A 20864-nucleotide genomic window follows, 5' to 3' on the forward strand; every position below is an offset into this window, starting at 1 on the left:
CTCAGTAGCTTTCTGTGTTTTGCATTCATAGCCACACTGACTGGGTTCTTCTTATCCAATTCTTTAATGGTCTAACTTTGGACTCGTATATGAACGCACCAGGATTATTTTGTATACTTTTGGTGTTTTGTGTACTGCTCAACACCAAATTATCAACACCAGGAAGGAAGTAGACGAATTGAAACATAAGAAAAACCGTGTAACAATTCTGAAGTTAACTTTGTAGCCTTGGCTGTGACTTGTCTTTAATGGGACGCCATCGGCAACCTCGTGCTCACTTTGTCTCTCTTTGTCCTTCACTAAAGCACTGACACCGATCCTAAACTAAGAAAACTGCATGTTGTGTGAAAGGGAAGAAGTGTCCTTTAAGGTCTTGTGTGATCTCACGGTTATACCTACTGAACTGTTTGAAGTGTAAATAAACATGACACCCTCACCAGAAATCAATGAGGGACCTGACTTGTCTTTGATACAACAGTCTGTCAGCCTTTTAAGTGTCTTTTGTACGCACAATCTACAAACACTGCGACTACTGTACTCTGGACATGAGCTGACAGTTTGTCATTTTAATGGATTACACACGCTTCTGTTCAGACAGTGAAGAAAGACTTTATTTTTATACATACTTACTTATACATGTTTCCACATTGTGCCATTTGAATCTTGGCTGGGAGCCCACTTTTGTGAAGAATATGCACAGTCTTCCTTTCTAAACATTTTGTCTAATGCCTAAACAAGATTACTTTGTGTCCCTTTCTAGTCCTAAGTAGATCAACTACTCTTGAGATTTTCAGCGATTTCCTTTTTGCAGAGCACAGTTCACATCAGCAGATGCTCCATGTGGGCAGCAAACTTAAATTGAGTTTGATTAAAGCAGCTCTAAACCCCAGGTTCAAAATTATCTCATAAGTTCAAATAGCTGCCCGCAATTAACTTTCATTTAACAAAATTAATCAATGGATTCATTTTTAGGGTAGTACTGTGAACGTTTAGGGGGTGTATTAAATAAAAACATAATAAATTAAACTTGTTTGCGTGTTATCAGCTGAAGAACGTTTTTGTCTATTTTTGTGACTTAGATGAAGTATCAGATCAATAGTGGAATGTGATATTGCAAGATTTGTTATCGATCTTATACCACATAAGTACAGGGCCAGTATCAGTGATACCGATACGATATCAAGATAATACAGATACTTTTAATTAAGTTGGATGCGTCATCAAATTGCTAAATCTGAACAAATTTTGATGGCAATTTGGAGTTCTTCCTCTGGATTAGGAAATTAGTTCAAACCCAAGGAAGAACTTGGGCAAAGTTTACAATAAAATAGAAAACGCTTATACTGATAAAAGTTTTTGTTTAGAACCACTGAACAGTAATAAAACAATTTCATTACATTTATTGATTTATTCAAATTGATACATGTCAAAGCTATTGTATGGAGCATAACCACATTAACACTAGTATGAATCTCTCTCTCTCTTTCTTTTATATACATGTGTGGGTGTATATATATATATATATATATATATATATATATATATATATATATATATATATGGAGGGAGGAGGAGCAAAGTGTTCCTGCTGCGCCATGACAGGAGACACCTGAAACAGCGGCACTTAGACAGCCGAGTCACTTCTTTGATGAACTCTCTGCAGAGCATGCAGGAGAGAAACTGAAGTATCAGTCTTAGTACAATGGAACCGATCGATAACATTGGCATCGATATTATCCATATTCATGATCGATCTGCCCACTACTACAAATTCTAAATGCAAACCCAAAGACAGTATTGGGTTACATAGTTTTTCCCATCCCTCTCTTGATGTAATCTCAACTGTTGCATCACTGTTGCAAATATGTAAAAAATGAATTAGTCAAGCACCATGCTGGATTTCTGCTGCATCTTCAAGTTTGACCGGCAGGAGCATGAGCGATGTCTGCAGACAAGCCCATGTTTATGTAGTTTTGTTAGACCAAACACAAGAAGTATTATTCAACCAGAGGATTCTCCTTCATTTACTTGTGCATAATATATCTCTTTTCATAAACTCTTGAAAATTGAGTTTCATCCTAGCATTTCCTTTCCACATCCTATTGCCACTAATGTCATCAAGAAAGCATGAAGGACCAATTTGGGACTGAAACTCATGTGCGGCTGTCTCGCATTTGATAGCTGGCAACGCTTTCTTTCACTCCCAAGCTTCAAAATTATTTAGCTATTTTCACATTATTGTTTATGGCTTGCAGCTTGAATTTTCAGTCCTGGAGTACTTTTGGTGGTGATTTGCATACATTTTTGCATTGTAGCGAGTTTATTTGAAACATTAAACTACTTTCAGTCCACAGCATTTTAATGTACTTTCAATCAACAATGTCTATGGTCTTTTTATTTATTTACATTTATGTACCCCAAAACTATGTCCCATTCACTTTTTGTGCACCTTTAAACAATGTATTTTTATTTTGGTGCAAAAACAACAATAGCAACAGGATGGTAGATGGGAAAATAAAAATCAGGAATAAAAAGCACCAGCACAGATGTATAACAGTAAGCAATTAACCTCCCAGTCCTTCCTCTTCCTTAGTGACTGTGTAATTATATGTTTAGAAGTTTGTGTGTGTACCAACACATTTACCCTCTCCTTGCCCTCCAGCTCACGCCTGCAGACAGCCACGCAGCCCGGCCAACAGTGACGTCATCGGCCTGGACCTGCCCTCGTACGGTTACACCCTGGTGTACACCTGTCAGACGGGCTACTTCCTCTCTGGGGGCTCCGAGCATCGCGTCTGCCGCTCCGATGGCAGCTGGACTGGCAAGGTGCCTGTGTGCAGAGGTACGCTCTCGGTAGAGGTCTTCGGGGGGCAGATGGTGGAGAGTGTGATGAAGTAAAAGTTAAAATATCCCAAAGGAAGGATTTGAATAAATGTCGTGGGTTTGGCATGCGAGTAATGTGCGTAAAAGGGTGAAGTGGCATGCTTTCTTTGAGCACACTGTTTTATGAGCCAGTTTCTATAAGTATGCTCTCACATGCTTGTTGCTGTGAAGCACCACATTTATTTTTGACATGCATATTTCTTTTATCCTGCAGCTGGATCCAAATCTGCAGAGAAAAATGTCAAATCTGCACCTGGGACACCAAGCCCTAAAATAATGGGTGAGCATTAAAACATATGAGTCTCTCAGCAAATAGACAGAGAAACTGTCGTTCTCAGATCCGTCTTTTGATGAGAACAAGATCAGTCCACACATCGAGTTAAATCTTGAATCGAACAAAATTCACTATTTCCTCTAAAACCTCCACTAACTTCACGGACTGCAGCTGTCTCTGCCTGGCCAGATAGTTTAATGTAATGTCTTATAAAGATAATACATCTGCACATCTCATTCATTTACACGTTATTTTACCTCAATGTCAACAGGTTAGAAGTTTAGAAGAGGAAAGTAATGATAATAAGAGGAAAGCAGTAGACCCTGGTGAATTGTGACATAACTTCTCTTTCATTCCTCTTTTCAATTTCCATATTTGAAACTGTGGACAATCCAAAGTGAGCAATTACTGCTCTGAAAGGTTCTGCTTCTGTCTTCAGGGAGCATTGTCAGACATTAAGACACATTTCCATTTTGTTACTTTTTTATTTAAAGTTCCAGATAATTAGATTTAAATAGTGCCTAAAATGAAATCTGTGTTTTCAGTACTAGATTCTTGATTTTTTTTGGGGAGAGGATTCTTCTCTGCTTTTCTTTTTTAAATCTTCAACCTTTTCACCAAATACCCATTCAACAGGCTTTTTGCTTAATGCTGATTACATGTTAACATTTGAATGGACAGTGAAATGTCCTACATTACAAACGTTACCAGGTAATCAGCCGCTGTTAGCACAATACTGATGTAGTAATGATAGTGTTTAACTATGTGTTTAAGTGTTTAACTAGTCACTAACACGTACAGACATAAAACTAATCTACCAAACCTCTGAACAATTACAAATCAAAACAACATTGGATTATTCTGAATATAGCAGAGTTTATTTTTGGTGATTAATTACAGTCAGTCAGTGAACTTCTCATTTCCAAATAGATAATTACGTGCAGATAACGGTTGAGCTGTAATAAGAGATAAAAAGAGTTTGATCATTACCAAATTATGTGAACGTTTTGCTGATTTCACAGTGCCAGACTTGAGTTATCTCACTCAGAGTGTGTTTAATTATCATAAACTGAGATTGTCAAAGCATATCAGGATTGTCTAATAATTCAAATTGAATGAAAAGATGATCAGACTTGATATGTTTCTTCCACTGGATATCTAATTATCATTTTGCAGTGTGAGTGCAAGTATCCAGTTTTAGCTGAAATCGGTGATTTAAAACATATTTACGTCAGACACCTTTGCTTTGCTTGTGTTTCTTCACTGGTCATTTTCTATTTTCGTTCAGTTCCTGACGATGTGTTCGCCACGGATTTCGTCTGGAAGGGCTCCTACGACTACAAGGGCCAGAAGCAGCCGATGAGTTTGACCGTCACAAGCTTTAATGCTACAACTGGAAAAGTCAACGTAACTTTAACAGACAGTAGCATAGAGTTTCTGCTCTCTGGTGAGTCTTTTCATAAATCATCTGTCCTTTACTTCCTCCCCTGCTCCTCCTCTCTCCTCCCCCAGCACCTCTGCATGTCACTTCCATTTATTCCGAGGGTTCCTCGTGTCAGTCAGTCAATCACCAAATTATCTCATGCATGGGGCTGGAAATTAAGTATTGGCTTTAAGGATTGATGAATTAGCCCACTCAAGTCTCTCTTTTCCTTGCTTGTTTTTCCTTCTTTTTTTATTAGATCTCTCTGCTTCTTTTTTTATAACTTGTATAATTTCTCTTTTTCCTCTTTGTCCATTGCCATGTAGGAGTTTACAAACGCCAGGAGGCACGCTTAATGCTTTTGCTGTACCAGATGAGAGCACTGGCCCACAGCTCCTTGAGCAGGATTACTGACGAGACCTGGGCCATGGATGGATTTGTGAGTATACACGGGACTGATCCTTTTAAAAATACAAAATTAAAGAGCTGTAACTCTTTTTCATTTTATCTGGGCTTATTTTGTGTTGCTTTGTCAGCCTTGAAAGATGTTAAGATTACAGTTGGAGGAAACGGAACTATGTGAAAGCAGCCTCATTATTATAATATCATCAAATCATAACACACACCAAACAATCCTGTTACTACACTTCAATATATTCATGTTTCTGCTGTTTCAACCTGCTGAATGGGTTCAGGCATGCGCTTGACGGTGGGTAGACCTGGCAGGGCTGCAGATCATTTTTAGTCTTCATTAATCTTCACATATTTTTGCAGCAATAATAAATTACAGTCTTTAACAAACTTTACTTCATAGCAGCCTGTGACAGGTGTTTGCTCATCCGTGAGCTATTGATAGCTACTGCACAGTCTCTGTTGTGGAGGAGAATTTCACACGAAAAAAAAAACAACAAAAGGTTATATTTTCAATTGTAAAATAACACAATGTGTCGGCTGTCGAACTAAATACAGTATCTCCGTAGCTTTTGAGGTTCTGTGGAATAGATGTGACGCTCTCACAGCTGCCATCAGAAACACTTTGTACCCTTGCAGCGGAGACGACGTGTACTGTTTCTCGAGCTCCGTTTCTGTGTCTGTACCAGGTTTCTGCTGAGCCTGAGGGCGGCAGCTACGTGTTCCAGGGATTCATACAGGGTAAAGACTACGGACAGTTTGGACTACAGCGACTTGGTAAGCACCCATTAAAATGCCTCAAAAGCCTCATTATTTTCATTCGCTCATCCTCATCCCCCATACATCACTACAGAAGGAAGAAAGTGATATTATATAAAGCCACAAATCAAGTTCTCTCATTATTATTATTATTACTTCGTGAAGATGGTTGAGCACTGCTCTGCAAAAAAGTGTTTGATACTTGCAGTCATAACTTGGTGGACGTTTGCATGTGATTGCCTGAAGGCCTAATTTAACCAGCGCAAGTCCAGTGTTATATTTCAGAGGGATTTGTATAATACTGTAGATTACTGCAGCTTGTCATCACTTTCTATATGAAACCCTCTGTTTTAGTTTTCTTCTCTTTGAAGTTTGGCAGCAATAAAGACGCCCTCTGAGATTTGCCTACTCAAAAATGTCAACCTCCCAGACATATGTGAATGATGAAATCATTTGCGAATAATATAAAATCCGGACTAAGAATGAGCAATAATCTCTAAAAGCAGGAGTCTGCTGAGGTGGATTGACTCCTGCGGACCAGCTCCCCTGAACTGCACTAAGTGGGCGAACAGAATTGAATTTGCCTTAACCAAATCAAACAATTCATTTGTCAAATCAAAAACCCAGGCTTCTGATGGAGAAATATTCAAATCATTTCCCAGATATGAAGTACCAGCAGTATTAAACCAGATGATGCTGGTGTGATATGAGGATTAAAGGCAGCAAAGGAAGAGCCCACCCACCAGTTACCCGTCACAAGGGCAGCGGTTTGTCTGTTAATCCAAATTGTGTTTGGTGAGGGTTTGTGAAAGGGTTGGCGACACTTGCAGGTGTTAAATGATCACAGCAGAAGGTAGATGTTACCAGTGATCCTCAGCTCTCCATCAGTTTAGGCTCAGTGCATCCAGAAAAGATGCAGGCAGCATTGTGAGCGAGTTTGGTTACTGTTTGGTTGTTTAATTAAATGTGAATCCATACGATTATTATTTTTTAAATTAGTATAGTGTGAAGGTTGCCTTGATATAAGTTCCCCTGGCTCACTGAGTACAGTTTTTTTGTAATGTGCAAAATAGTTTTCAGTCTTTTCACCTTTTTAGCCCTTATCTTCAGACCAATCTCTTGTGTTTCAGGCTCTTAATTTGCATTACAAAAGCTTTGGGTGCATTGGGCTCAGTCTGCTCTAATTGGTCAGAAGGTGGCCTGTGAGGCAGCGGATAGTGCTGTGTTGGAGGCATGCAAAACTAAGCATTAGGCAACATTATGCAAATAGTGTTGTTGATAAATTTGCAGACCTTGCAGACCTTTCCTATGCAGCATTGAACATTATGCAAGGAAAGAAAAAAGCCCTCAGAGGCTTGGACCTTTATATTAGAGACGCCCGTGTCCAAGCATCATTTCTGATGTCCACTTCACGTCTGATTTTCAATTTATGTTAAATAGCAACTTAACAGTTTTTTTGTTGTTTTTTTTGTGCACCCGAGAGGGTTGACCCTGTGACCATTTCGAGGGATTTAATTCATTTCAATTCAATTCACTTTATTTGTGTAGCACCAGTTCACAGCAAATGTTATCTCAGGGCACTTTACAGAGAAGAAAATGTTTAATATGGCCCAGTTAAGTGCAATTCAATTTAGTCAAAAATTATAATTCAATTCACTTCATTATAAATCACTTAATCAGATTTGTTCCAACAGAGAACAGCCTCAAAATTCATATCATATCATTCCTAAAAAACGGAAACCCAACAGACTGCACTAAATCTGCACTGCAATTTCTCATTCTGAGCAGGTTCAGGGTGGCAGTGGAGAGAAAAACTAATTAACAGGGTCAAAAAGAAGCAAAAAAAAACCTCCAGCAGAGCCAGACTCAGGGAGGATGACCATCTGCTTGACCAGTTTGGGGGTTGAGATGACGAGAAAGGGAGCAAGAAAGAGAGAGATTATAGGACATTACGGAGTTGTACATTCTTGCCAGTCGTTGCGTTGCCTGTTGTCATGTTGCTCATTTTCTATTTTGACTCTAAAATCCAAATTTCTACCAATAAAAGGTTCTCTGCAACTGATAATACCATGCTGGAGTTTCTTTTTCTACTTTTTTTTACAAAATCCAAACTGAAGCCAGACTGGTTCCTGTGTTTCTTTCAAGCAATGTCTACTACCATCTTGGAAATTGTGCTTTCTAATAACACAGTTGGCTCCCATGGCATCGTTCACACACATGTGCAGTTCCTTGGATTCGTTGTTAGTCATCCTCTCATTCAGCCGCTTTCATCAATCATGTTTATTATCCCCTTCAGCATCATTGTATTTAATTTCTTTGTGCTCATCATCACCGCTGTCTTCACCCAGATCATCACGGTCTCAGTGATGATTATCGGAGTGCCTGCTGCGTCTCGCACATCTTCTTCATAGTCACTGTTGTCATCACCACCAGCAGATATATTTCTCTGTATCAGTAGATTGTGCTTCTGTTCTGTCGCTTTTCTCTGCAAGTGTAACTATTAACTATTGCACATGGACTACTGTAAATATTCTCTAGATGAATGCAACATGTTTTTCTTTTCTCCAGGTTTGAGTCTGAGAGAAAATGTCACCTTCACTGATCCTGAAACCAACGGCTCCACCAACAGCAGTTCTGTTGCCGTGGCTATCCTCGTGCCTTTCTTTGCTCTCATCTTTGCTGGCCTCGGGTTTTATCTCTACAAGCAGCGGTATGTTGGGCCTCAGACAAAAAAAATCTCAGAACCTGAATTTTGTATATTTTCAAAGGTTTTATCTGTTTACAAGCGATCTGATGGCAAAATCATTTTTGAAACCCAGAGTTATGTTTGTGCTTTCATGTATGTTTGCTATACATGAATCTGGGGATGATCTCCATAGACTGCTGTGCTGAGATTTGGCTTCTCAATGCAAATGTAGCATACTTTTAAGAGATTTCAAAGCATGATGAAATGTTTACGTAAGCCATGTTATTAATATCCAAACTGAATCCCACAGTGGCATACATGAGACCATTTTAGATAACATCTCTAATATCATATGCATTGTTTTAGGTTTTGGATGCATGTGTGTTGTGTACAGATGAGCACATTCCGGTTTGGTTCAACTGACAACCCCACGAGCATACATGCATACATGAGTGTGTGGCGTGCAAATTTTGCATTCATTAAGTTAGCTGCCAGAGATCGTCTGACCGCTCTTTTCGACAGTAATTACCACACAGTCTCATTTACCTTTTGCAGCCGTCCACTCCGAGATAATGGAAACATGTTTATGTGACTGGAAGGAGTGGAGATAATTGGAACTCTCTCTTTCAGCTTACATGCAATCTCCTGTCTCTCTTTTTTTTGTTTTTTTAACCTCAACAGAAAAACCGATAAAGCGCAGTATACAGGTTGTTCCGTCCATGAGAACAATAATGGACAAGCCACATTCGAGAACCCCATGTACAACACAAACACGAAGGCTGCTGAGGGGAAAGTCGTCCGCTTCGACCCCAATCTCAACACCATCTGCACCATGGTTTGATGTCTGCCGAGCGTGATGGAAGCACCTAGGGAGAAGAAGAAGAAACACACGATGGGTGAAGAATTGCAACTTCTCCTTCTTTTGTCTTCACTTGAAATATATATATATATATAAAAAAGAATCTCAGCTTTTCTCAGCAAAGACACAGATTTGTTCAAAAACAGAAAGCACACTTTCAGCAACAATTAAAGTAGCTGAAATCAATAGCGTTCAGAAGGTAAAAAAAAAAAATGAAAGGGGGAGGAAGGGGCCGGTTCCACATCTTTTTGAACGCTTCCCACAGTCTGGTGGAGAAGTGTTCTTTTTTTTTTCTTTTTGCACTCTGTGAGTGTTGGCTCCTTAAAGAAAAGAGCCTCTGGCATATAGTTAAAATGGAGTATTTTATGCTCTGTAGTATAAATATGGAGGGTTTATTTTACCATGCCAAATAAAAAATGTAATGTTTTTCTTTTCAAAGAAAAAGCCCATATCAAAACTGTTTTTTTCCTCCCCTTTGTTTCTTTCCTGATGACAATTATTTTCTATTACAAAGAAGAGGAGCGTCTCAACTCTGAGCTAATCAATGTAATCTATATTCTATTTTCCGAGCAGCAGGGTGTGGAAGAGGAGCTGAAGTAGCAAAAACGGAGTGAAAAAAAAAGAAAAAAAGGAAGAAAGAAACTGCCTCTCTTTGAATTGTGTTGGCGCTGAAGTCTGTTCAAAGTTATGTGGTCAATTATACCTCTTAATTGGATGGTACCTCTTACTGTTGAAATATATGGCCATGAATTTATGTAGGCTACGGAAATGCAGTGCAATTCTTCGAGTGCCACTGGGAACGCTAGGGCTTTTATTGTTACAAGTTCTCTGAAAACAGCAGAGTATATTTTCTTCAACAGAGATATAGTCTACAATAGAGTTTATTATCAAGTGGGTGCAATTTATTTGTTGTGGATTGAAATTTTTGTTGAGCATGACTATTTAAATACTTAACAAGCCTGGGAGACTCATTGGAGCATCTTCTACTGGTCATGTGGGGATTTATTTGATGGCTCTAGCTAAACTGAGCTCAATTTATTTAAGTCTATTTTCTTAATATGATTGTATTATTTTTTTCCTCTTTCTTTCTTTTTATTTTTTTTAAAAAAAAGCTCAGAAATATTTTGGGTCCCAAATGAACCAAATTTGGAGTGAATAACCCCCGCCTTGTGCCTGTATGTATCAAGAATCTCAAAGTAGGAGTTCTGTGTCTTGATTTTTACAAGTTTTATTTAATGACGGGGATGAAGATATTTGCAGTGCACAGAACTTACATCCGGCCAGGTTTCCCAGAGGTTAATTCAAGTCTGGATGTTGACTCAAAGATAAATGAGAGGGCCATCTGAGGTGAGATGAAGCTCAAAGTCTTGCCTGCTGCTCATAAAATGTCAGTACACGTGTCTGCCCCATCTTAGATTAACTTAAAGGCAAAGTGAGTCCAACCACTAAATCATCTCCGTTTTCACCAACCGAGCAATCTTAGTTGTCATCTAATTCTTTTGGGAAACCGTGCCTTAGACAGAAAACCTATGAACCGTACTCCTACTCTTAGACAATTGATAGATACACGGCCTCGGCCTATTTTGTTAAACCCTTCTGATACTAATAGTCATTTCAATGTCTTAAACACATCAGCTTCTGCCAACAAATGTACAGTATACATGAAAGAATTTGCACACTTGAACATGATCCATCACCATTCACGACCAATTACATTTTACAAATGAAAGACACATTTGAAACTGTCATCACATTTCTACATCATTGCAGTGCCTTGAATACTGTGTGGGCATGTTTTTGAGGAAGACGTAACACTTATTAGTAAAACTGCACACTAGTGTAACTTATCTGCACAGTTTGCAATGATTTAGCATAGTGATGTCAGATGGTTTAATTGTTGAGGCAAAAAGCAGCTCATAGTTTCATACCTGTGCATGTTGGTAATAAGTGATCCAGTATAGCGATTGCTGCTATAGTACTTTGTACCACTATGTTGATTCCTGTCATTGCTATTCCATTTTGTACATTTATACATTTTTGATACTCGATGGCACTCTTTGGGAAGATGTCTTGTGTTATCAATATGTAAGAGATTTTGCGACTTCACGTTTCTTATGGATGGGGAAAGAAAAATATCTGGTACAAGCGGCATACAGTCAGTCTCCCATCCAGAGACTGCAGAGTAGAGTAGAACGCTTTTAAATGTGCCACACAATTGTTATCTCATTCAAGAACAGGTGTATATGAAAATGTACATATTACAAAAATTTTGTAAAGAGATATATTTTTTATTCAGATGAAGCATTTGTAAGTTATTAAATATGTTGTGTAAAAATTTCACATGTAAATGTCATGTAAGATCAAAAAAATTTTGTATTTTTACTTTATCAGCAATGTATAAATCGTTAATTTATATAAAAAACATAAAATGATTGACTTGTGTTGCTGTTCTGTTCTTGGAGAATTGATGATCTCTGCAGGTTGCTTCAGTTTTTTATATTTCAGGGAAGTTTCCATGTGTTTAGCAGAGGACTGGCAGCATTTAGCCAGCGTTGTTACTAATGTGATCCAAGTCCAGGGTACTGCACAACACCAAGCACAATTTGATCATTAATCATTTTAAACAGCAACTAATAGCTTGTTGAATATGTGTTGTTTTATGTTTTTTTTAAAGGAAGTGGTAGAACGTATTCATGTGCTGTTATCTGCATCTTCACACATTCAAGAGGAGACAAAATGTTGTTGTTTGCTCCTCAGTGCTGTCCTTGTTTCCAGGGAGCTTCATTTTGTGTGACTGTGATATTTACTCAAGAAAAGCAGAAAAAATGAGATGACATTTGAAGGAACTTTACCATGCATGCAATATTTACAATCTTTTTTTTTTTGTTTTGTTTTATATCCCTTAAACTGACCACTTATGGTGGGAAATAGAATATGGAGGCATGTGCTAAAAAAAATCAACCATGAATGACATGCAATACATTCCTATTCAACACAAAATTGAAAAACTTGGGTTGCTACTTTATGTAGTAAAACTTCAAGAAACACGGGAGTATACAGATCCACTGTGTTGAAAAAATAGCCACTGACAATACCGAATAGTGGTGATGGTGCTGCAGGTCTGGTAATACTGGTACTACCACCCTCCAGGTGCTGACACATGGACTCTCTTGATATCCTACCCCATATGGTCAGAGGTGGAATTTCTACATACAGTGGCTGTAATTTTTGTCACAACCATTTTTGCTTTTCAGGCCTGCAACGTCCATTCATCCATTTTCTATACCAGCTTAATCTATTTCATGGTAACAGGAGTGTGCTGGAGCGCTAGCACACGAAAGGCAGGGGCACAACCAGGATAGGTCGCTAGTCCATCACAGACCAACAATCACACACACTCACATTCACTCCTACAGGCAATTCATCCATTAACTCAACGTACAAGTTTTTGAACCATGGAAGGAAGCCGGAGTACCTGGAGAAAAAACCCTCACAAGCACAGAACTTAATTAATAAATAATAACCTGTAACATTAAAAAAAAATGTTGGAGCAGTAAACTGTTACACTATACAGTAATGTTATCATTTGCTCTTGTTACACTTAAAGGGGACCTATTATGGCATCTAATAAATAAATTACAAATTGAGTCTCTGAGCCATGTCTTTAGCATCCCATTCTCTAACCTCATTATCTATGAGGGATTCTGAGGGGGCGGGGAGGCTATGATAATGAGGCTTTATGCTGATTGGCTGCCTGAATGACGCGATACACCGCTACGAAAAAATGGCGGAAGCTCCGGCGGAGTTAGTTGTGGGCGAAAGGGAGCAGAATCTGAACGGCTCGTAGAAGCCACATCACACTGATGGATCATCCGGGCGGCTGTACAGACACTGCAGAATTTGGTTGCTTTCCTCCTTCTCGGTGTTGTCAGGGTGAGGGGAGACCACTTTATGTAGAAAATGTGTTTTTCATAATAGGTGCCCTTTAAATAATGTTCAGGCATATAAGATCCCAAAGAGTTGAGCGTTTTATGGGTTTATCCAATCCTACCTGCAACTATTGGTGATGCAACATGTTTCACCTCCAATTTCTCCTCACATTCTCATTTCTCATGCAGGCAGTATAGTTCAGTCTCCCCATGAGCCTATTCCTCAGCTATGCTTTGGTAGTGCAAACGTACTGTGATTTTGTATTGTGTTGTCAAAAATGTATGGATGTACCTAAAAAAAAAAATGTCTTTAATAGATAATTTATTTTCTGGACTTGTTGCTGATAACAGTCTGCATATACATAACGGTCTTTTTTTTTGTGTCTTTTTCCAGAGAAAATGACATCCATTTCTTCTTAAGAATATAGGAAATACTGATTTGTGTCACCACAATGCATTGGATAAACCAGTGTTGTATGTCAGATGTTATCTGATTTTTTGCCAGAATTCACTGGCAAAAATTCTGACTTCTTAACTGAATTAGTGTTAAGTACTGACAGTCATTATTGTGGGTGGTTACAGTATACTTAATGATGTTGAGCGTGACAGCTTTACCACTGAATTCACTTCCTTATTGTAATAATTAGGTTTTAATCATATCGTGTCAAAACCCACTCACCGTCCCAATCACACACTTGATCTTCTTTTAACTTATTGTGGAGCATTGAAATGAATCATAATCATTTTGTCTAATCATTCTTCATTTCAATTAAGGGCCTTAGAGAATCTAGTTGTTAAAAAGGTCCATTCCTTTAGGTGTTAATCAAACATTTCAGTGGCGGTGTTTAAGCATGTGATCATCTGCATTTCCTTCATCCCTAGGGGTTTTTCATATTTCACTACCTCACAACCGGACTGTAGATTGAGTATGACACACTGACAATCTGACGTGTAGCCTGGAAAGCTTTATAATATGTGAAAAATGTTTTACATAGATCTAAAACTTCATTCTATTCACTGCTAACGGAGGAAGATAACAATAACTCAAAGTTCCTTTTCAACACTGTAGCCAGGCCGACTGAGCGCCGTAGTGCTTTTGGACGATACATTCCAGCGCTGAGTACAAATGATTTTATTACCAGTAAAACTGTCAGTTGGAGAATGAAATAATATTTCCTACCCCAGTGAGTAGAACTTTAATGTTTAATGTTAGTACTTCAGAAAATGGTCGAAAGGCCGGATGTATTTATACTTTTGCTCCAATAATCAGGGCTTCTAACCATTAACATGTGTGTTGGAGTCCAAATCAAAATGCTGTTTTTAAATCCTTAACCCTCTTTTTATTGCAAAAATCTTCAAAGAATTTACCTTGAGTCAACTAAATTTGATTGCCAATGTTAAGAACAATAGTTTAGCCTAGACCAGTACAGGTTAAACTGCATTAATGTTAAAGTTACATACCGTATGTTACACTAAATTGCCTTCCGATTTTGAATTTGACTTTGCTGATTAAACCGTCCATCCATCATCAACACCTGTATGTTCCTACTGGTGCACTTGTTCATCACACGGTTGTAGTACAGACTGAGAAGTGGTCAAATTTCCAGGATCTTTTTGTTTTTTTGGTCCTGTCCAGAACTGCTCTGTGCTATTTATGAATAAAATATGAGGAAATATCAATAATGAAATTAATAAATAGTGGAAACTAAATGGTGAAGTAACGGGTTTGCTGTAGAGACACAAAGCCGTAACCTGGTTGTACTACTCTGATGGTATTTTAGCTGGGTGTTTAGAAAAAGTCCTGGAAAATACATTATGTGGAAAACAGTATTTGGCCACATACTGTTTGAGGAAAAAAAAAGCTGTATAAAACCAAGCACCACCTCTACATCTGTAAACATCTGTGTTACCAAATGGATCATTTTGAAGAGCTCAGTGACTTTAAGTATGATACGGTGATATTTACAATAAAAGGGTTTGTGAAATTTCATTCCTGCTGGATTTCCACAGTCAACTATACTGTATATTATTAGATAGTCCAAGCATTTCCAAACAACAGCAGAAAGAAGAAAAACCGTGGAGCAGCTACCTTCAAATCACCAAATTAAATGCCGGGCATCAGATGGAGAGATGTAAAGCTCACCAGCACTGGAAGTATATTCTGAGGCGTGACAAATCATGCTTTTCTGTTTGGCCATTGGATAGGATAGTCTGGGTTTGGTGGATGCTGACAGAACAGCTGAATGCATCGTGCCAGCTGTCAAGTTTGGTGGAGACAAGATAATAGTATTTATGGGGCTGTTTTTCAGGGTCTGGACTAGACTTATCTCAGTGAAGTTAGGAAGCCTAGCCTTAACGCTTCAGCGCACCAAAACATTTTTGACAATGTTATACTTCCAACTTTTCAGTTTCCTGAAGACCCTTTTCTATCCCAGCGTGACTGCGTCTCAGTGCACAAAGCCAGGAGTATAAAAGCAAAGTTTGATGAACTGGGGGTGGAGGAAGTAGACCGGCCTGCACGGAGCCCTGACCTCGTCCCATCCAGCCCCCTTGGGATGAACTGTTTTACTCCATATACTGAACTTTGATTTAATGATGTGACCTGAGTGGTGCTGGGTACTACGAAGAGTGTTTACATCTCTCTTGCCCTCGGCTTTGTTAACTGATTGACCATAAAATTTTAAACAGAATTTAAATTTCTTCTCGTGGCATGCAAAGTTCTTGATTGTCACGCTCCTATAGATCCTGCATTTACATGCATTTACATGCAGGAGGAAAAAAAAACACTTAAAACACATCTACAGTATTTGAAAGAGCTTATATATAATTCCCTTATGAACTCTTTATTTCAATATTTATTCAGTCCATCTTTATACACCTTTAAGCACTATGGCTATTTACAGTGCAAAATGGTTTCTGTAATTCTTGTTAGTCTTTTAAAAAAAAAAAAAAAACGTTTTTTTTATGCTTCTGTCTTAATACGTTTTTTTTGCCTTTCCTCTAAAGCAGTTACGGCTGCGCTTTTGTTTGTCAAGTGCTAAATAAATAACGTTGAGCTGACACTAATTGAAGTACCTATAGTGCAGATGATCAGCAAGGGAGTGTGAAGTAACAGAATTCACAGAACGAAGTGTGAAAAAAAGCCCATAACAAACACTTGAATGGTAGAAACTGGCTTGATTTCAGGCTCAGGTTAAGCGCGTGCTTTAACGTCTAAGCCCAGGATTTGTGTGTACATTAGTAATATTTGCCAAAAGGCTTTTCAGTTGAAGTGATTCTGAAGCTCCACCAAGCAGATTTTGCCACAGGGGTGGTGATGTAATGTAAGCCGGTGGTAGGCCGAAAATGTCAGAAAGCTCAGGGCGTTTTCTCGGTGTGAGTGCATGTTCATTGTGATACAGCTCTGACTTCAGGAAGGTTTGTTCTCAGTGCGCTTTCTGTGTCAGAGTATCCTCAGAGGAGCTATTGTGGTGTTCAGTGGCTGCTTTCCGCTGCTTGTTTGTGTCGTGTCATCCTCACAAATACTCAGCTGAGATCCAGTGACTGAACAGGTTAGTGCAGCAACTCGATTTCACCGTTCTGCTCATGGAGGCATCCGTGGTCCTGTGGTATCAGCACGTGACTGGTACAGAAAATCAAATTTGCTGAGATGCATGTGCAATTATAATGAAAAGATGTTCCTGGCTGCCTCTGATGTTCGGATACCCTGTGGCGCTCCTTCACTTTCATCAAAGGGCTGGATGTGTACTGTGAAATCACTCTGCACAGCCCTGCCAGCCAGCCGGTGTTGACACATTGCATCAGAGATGGAAACACTGTTATAGACATAACACGGGACTTCTCTCAACAGGAACGCTCGCTAATATGACTGAGAAGTGATGATAAACGCATGGCACAACATCTTGTGTTTACAGGAAGGCACAAGTTAGTAAAGTTGTTGGGTCTCCTTTCAAGTGCATGTCAAAGCGTAATGACTTATATGTGCGTTCATGGATCTTTTGGCTCTAATGCGCTGGACTGTCAGTTGACTAACTAGCTGTTCTCCTGCCGTATATTTCAGCGTCTTGCTAATGAGTCGTTTTCCACGGCTCTCACTGATCAGATGTCCTCGGGGTGGTGGAGTGTTGGTGATGCAGACGGGAAGATGCTGACAGAAGAAAAACCCCATGAAGCTATCAGCCATCGCCCATCGTCTTAAAAGGCAACTAAAGCACTCAGTTGCCAGTTGTGTTCTCAAATGGTTTGGCATTTGCTTGAATCGAAGTATCAAAACCAAAAAAAGGAACAGTTTTAGTACTCACAACAATAAAGTAAAAGTAGAGGTTATGTAAAAGGATTTAATGTTCTGTGAAAGCGTTTCTGAGAGCAGAGCCTGGAAGAGATGTTGAGTTTGATATAGTCTTTTTAATCTGGAAGTGGATGAATAATATAAACTCCTTCATTACCGTTCCTGCAAAAATGTATTTTTAACCACCAGTTAAGTAACAATGGCGCTGCAAAATAACACATTAGACTAAGTAAGTCTCCAGTTAAATGGAAGGATGTTAAACTGAGGTCAACAAGCACGATCAATGCTGCCATTAAAGCAGCTACGGGTCAGAAGTGTGTGTGTGTGTGTGTGTCCTGGGTAGGGACACAGGACCACAGTTGTATTTCCTCAGTAGATGAGGGATTTCTGAAGACACCTACCAGATGATTAATAGTCTTATATCTCTAATCATAAATCATGAGAGGGATCCATTATGTTCCTCCTCCGTCCCTGAGATTTCTGGGATATCATATATTGAACTGAAATAATGTAAAACATAAGTTGAATATTTTTAGTAGACTTCTTACGAAACCCTAAGCAACGTTTCTTCTAAAATAAAAAGAATAATAAAAGAAAACAAGAAAGTGCAGCGTGACAGCTTTAGACCCAGATGAGAAGATGATTTTTATTTCTAGCTGTCACTGTGAGGTTGCCAGGCAACCAGCGCAGAGTCAAAGAAAGTCATTGTAGCTGGTCGAGACATTCATAGTCCAAATAACAGCTTTTTCAGTTCTTACACCTTTTTTTTTCTGATTTCATGCACTCGCTCGCCGTTGTGTTTAGTGAATCTTCCGTCTCATACAGAACTTTCCGACAGGAGATCAGTCTTCTCATCCACCTCTGCAGGCAGCCCGCTGGGTCTCTTTCACATATTAATGAGTCCTGAAGAATTTACTCTGAACATCTCGTCATTTTGATCAATCTTCTCATTTCCTCTTGCTTCATTTTTTTTCTTTGTCAATGCTTGAAGACACCACATGAGCACAAATAAATGCGAGGAAACCTTGTACCGTGATGGATAATCAAATCCCCCCCAAAGCTATATTCTGTACATGTCACAACACTGATACTGTCAATACAGGTGACATTTTAAAAGGCTGCTTTCATAACCACTGACTTGCAACATCACTTGAGACAATATTGTGGCTATTGAATTTGTGGCTCTTTTCAAAAGACGACACACACATTGACCAGAAGCATCATTTCTGAATGCGTATTGATGATGCACATTAAACTGTCAGAGTGACAACGTCTTTGAACATTAGACTTTTTAAGTGTCAGAAACATTATGATAAAATAAATGTTTGTGCAAAAATAATATATAAATAAATTATGAAGATCAAAATACATGAAGGCAATTAGAGAGACCTGAACTAAATCTGTATGACCTTGATAAACTGTGGCAGCCCAGTGGGAGCAGTGAATCTCTTCATGGCACATGACAACTCCGATCTGATTGCTCAAAGGGTGTCCAATTTAATAGCCCCCCTGTCGCAATCAATTAATTGTGGAGATTTTCTTAATTAGTCTCTAATGCCGTGTGACTCCCTGCTGAAGGTAACAGGTTCAGTGTGATGAGAGAAGAAGAGTCTGCAGCACACAAGCCACTTTTCTTTTTTGTCCATCTCTGAAGAAGATGCTGACCGGGCGGTCACTCACGTCTTTCACTTACAGCGCTATTAGCTGCAGAAAAACCTCCCCTCCCACGAGGCAGATCCTTGAGACATCAAAATGAAATCTGATATTATGCTCCACTGTATGGAGGATTTGCACCTTCTAAAGGGCACGAGAATATTTAAAGACACACAATGCGTTATTATAATTTCATCAGCTCTCAAGTGTGCTGTCACAGAAGCCACAGAGAGAAAAAAGCTTCAATCCTGCCCCACACGGCCCAGAATCCCAACCCCCTTCAGGGATATCCAGAAAAAAAGAGCAGGCAACAACAGAACAGAGGAGCCAACTTTTGATCACTTCAGCTGGTGAGAGAATAATTGAACTTCAGAAATGAAAAAAAAGTCTGTGTAGTATTTTACTCAAGGGTGTGGGTTTTACTACACACTGCTTTTGCTCAGCCTTTTATTGTTAGACTTTCTTAGATTATTTTATAAAGTGTCTACAATTCATTTCAATTAAGTTTTAATTCAGTACAATTATTATACATTATGCAACCCAAACAAACCGAAATGATATTCTGTCTGTTTATGCACACATAGAACACATACATACTGTAGATAGATACACAGATAGATAGATGGGGATGGATGCTGGAGTGATGCTGCTCCTTATGTCTTGCTGAGTACAATTCAGCTTTTACTCATCAGTGCACAGTAGATTTTTCAAGTAGAGTTGTGGATTGCCAAGGTGCTGCGAGGCAAACTTTGGACACGCAGCGATGTTTCTATTGGAGATCAACGTTTGCTTCCACGCCTCATTGCCTGTGCAATGACTTGTGTATGTTAGTCTCATAAAGAGAGATGTTGCCAGTTCCTGTGATATCTTATAAAGACTTTAGCCGTTACGCAGCGGTTTTCTCTACCACACTGAGGAGTCTGCATCGTACCTTTGGAGTCATCTTGGCTGGATGCTTTCTTCTCAGACGAGTAGCAACCATTCAAAAATGTCTCAATTTATAGACAATATGTCTAACTGTGCACTGACAGAGGCCGAAACACTTGATTGTACATCTTCATGATCTCATTTTTGTGTGGCATGGTTTATATCAGCAGATACTAAAAGGGCCAATTGTACTGTTACCAAGCAGGACTGACTCCGGTAGGTCCATGGGTGTGGATGGATGGATGGATGGATGGATGGATGGATGGGAGGATGGATGGATGGATGGATGGATGGATGGATGGATGGATGGATGGATGGATGGATGGATGGATGGATGGATGGGAGGACAGCAGAACAAAATGGCAACCACACTGTGTGGTGCGCATACATTGTCCAGGGATACATTGTTCGGGGATGTAGTCGTGCTGCAAGTGTTGAAACAGATTGGTGGTGTTAACCTTTGGTTGCTGGAGCTGTTTAACATTTCACTTCTCTTTGTTCAGTGTTGTTTTCAGAAAGCCCAACCGTGTCCAAATGACAGACACTACATTTGTCTTCGGCGCAAGCTGTTGGAGTTGCAATTTCCCCTCCATGTTTTCTTCCATGCCGCAGACTGAACGAGGTGGGGTCATATGACTAAAGACATGCTGCAGAATGTTTCTAAGGAAACGGTACATGAACACACACACTGGGAAAAGTAATTACAAAGAAATAATTGATATGGGAAAGAATACAATAGTTATAGGTTCTAAAGGCTGGTTTTGATTAATTT

The 20864-nt window shown here is 39.2% G+C and overlaps 1 protein-coding gene across 1 annotated transcript in view; it reads left to right on the forward strand.

Annotated features, from left to right (window-relative positions):
* Positions 1 to 11618, forward strand: part of LOC133426445 (CUB and sushi domain-containing protein 3-like) — a 289442-nt gene extending 277824 nt beyond the window's left edge. Inside the window, exons 64-70 of the mRNA XM_061716381.1 lie at positions 2663 to 2842; positions 3098 to 3163; positions 4446 to 4604; positions 4907 to 5019; positions 5681 to 5768; positions 8319 to 8460; positions 9118 to 11618. Of these exons, the coding sequence (XP_061572365.1) occupies positions 2663 to 2842; positions 3098 to 3163; positions 4446 to 4604; positions 4907 to 5019; positions 5681 to 5768; positions 8319 to 8460; positions 9118 to 9277 (908 nt within the window). The 3' untranslated portion in view covers positions 9278 to 11618. The remainder of the gene's footprint in view (positions 1 to 2662; positions 2843 to 3097; positions 3164 to 4445; positions 4605 to 4906; positions 5020 to 5680; positions 5769 to 8318; positions 8461 to 9117) is intronic.
* The last annotated feature ends 9246 nt before the right edge of the window (positions 11619 to 20864 follow it).

This window comes from Cololabis saira, chromosome 3 (assembly GCF_033807715.1).
Source record: "Cololabis saira isolate AMF1-May2022 chromosome 3, fColSai1.1, whole genome shotgun sequence".
Classification (NCBI taxonomy): domain Eukaryota; kingdom Metazoa; phylum Chordata; class Actinopteri; order Beloniformes; family Belonidae; genus Cololabis; species Cololabis saira.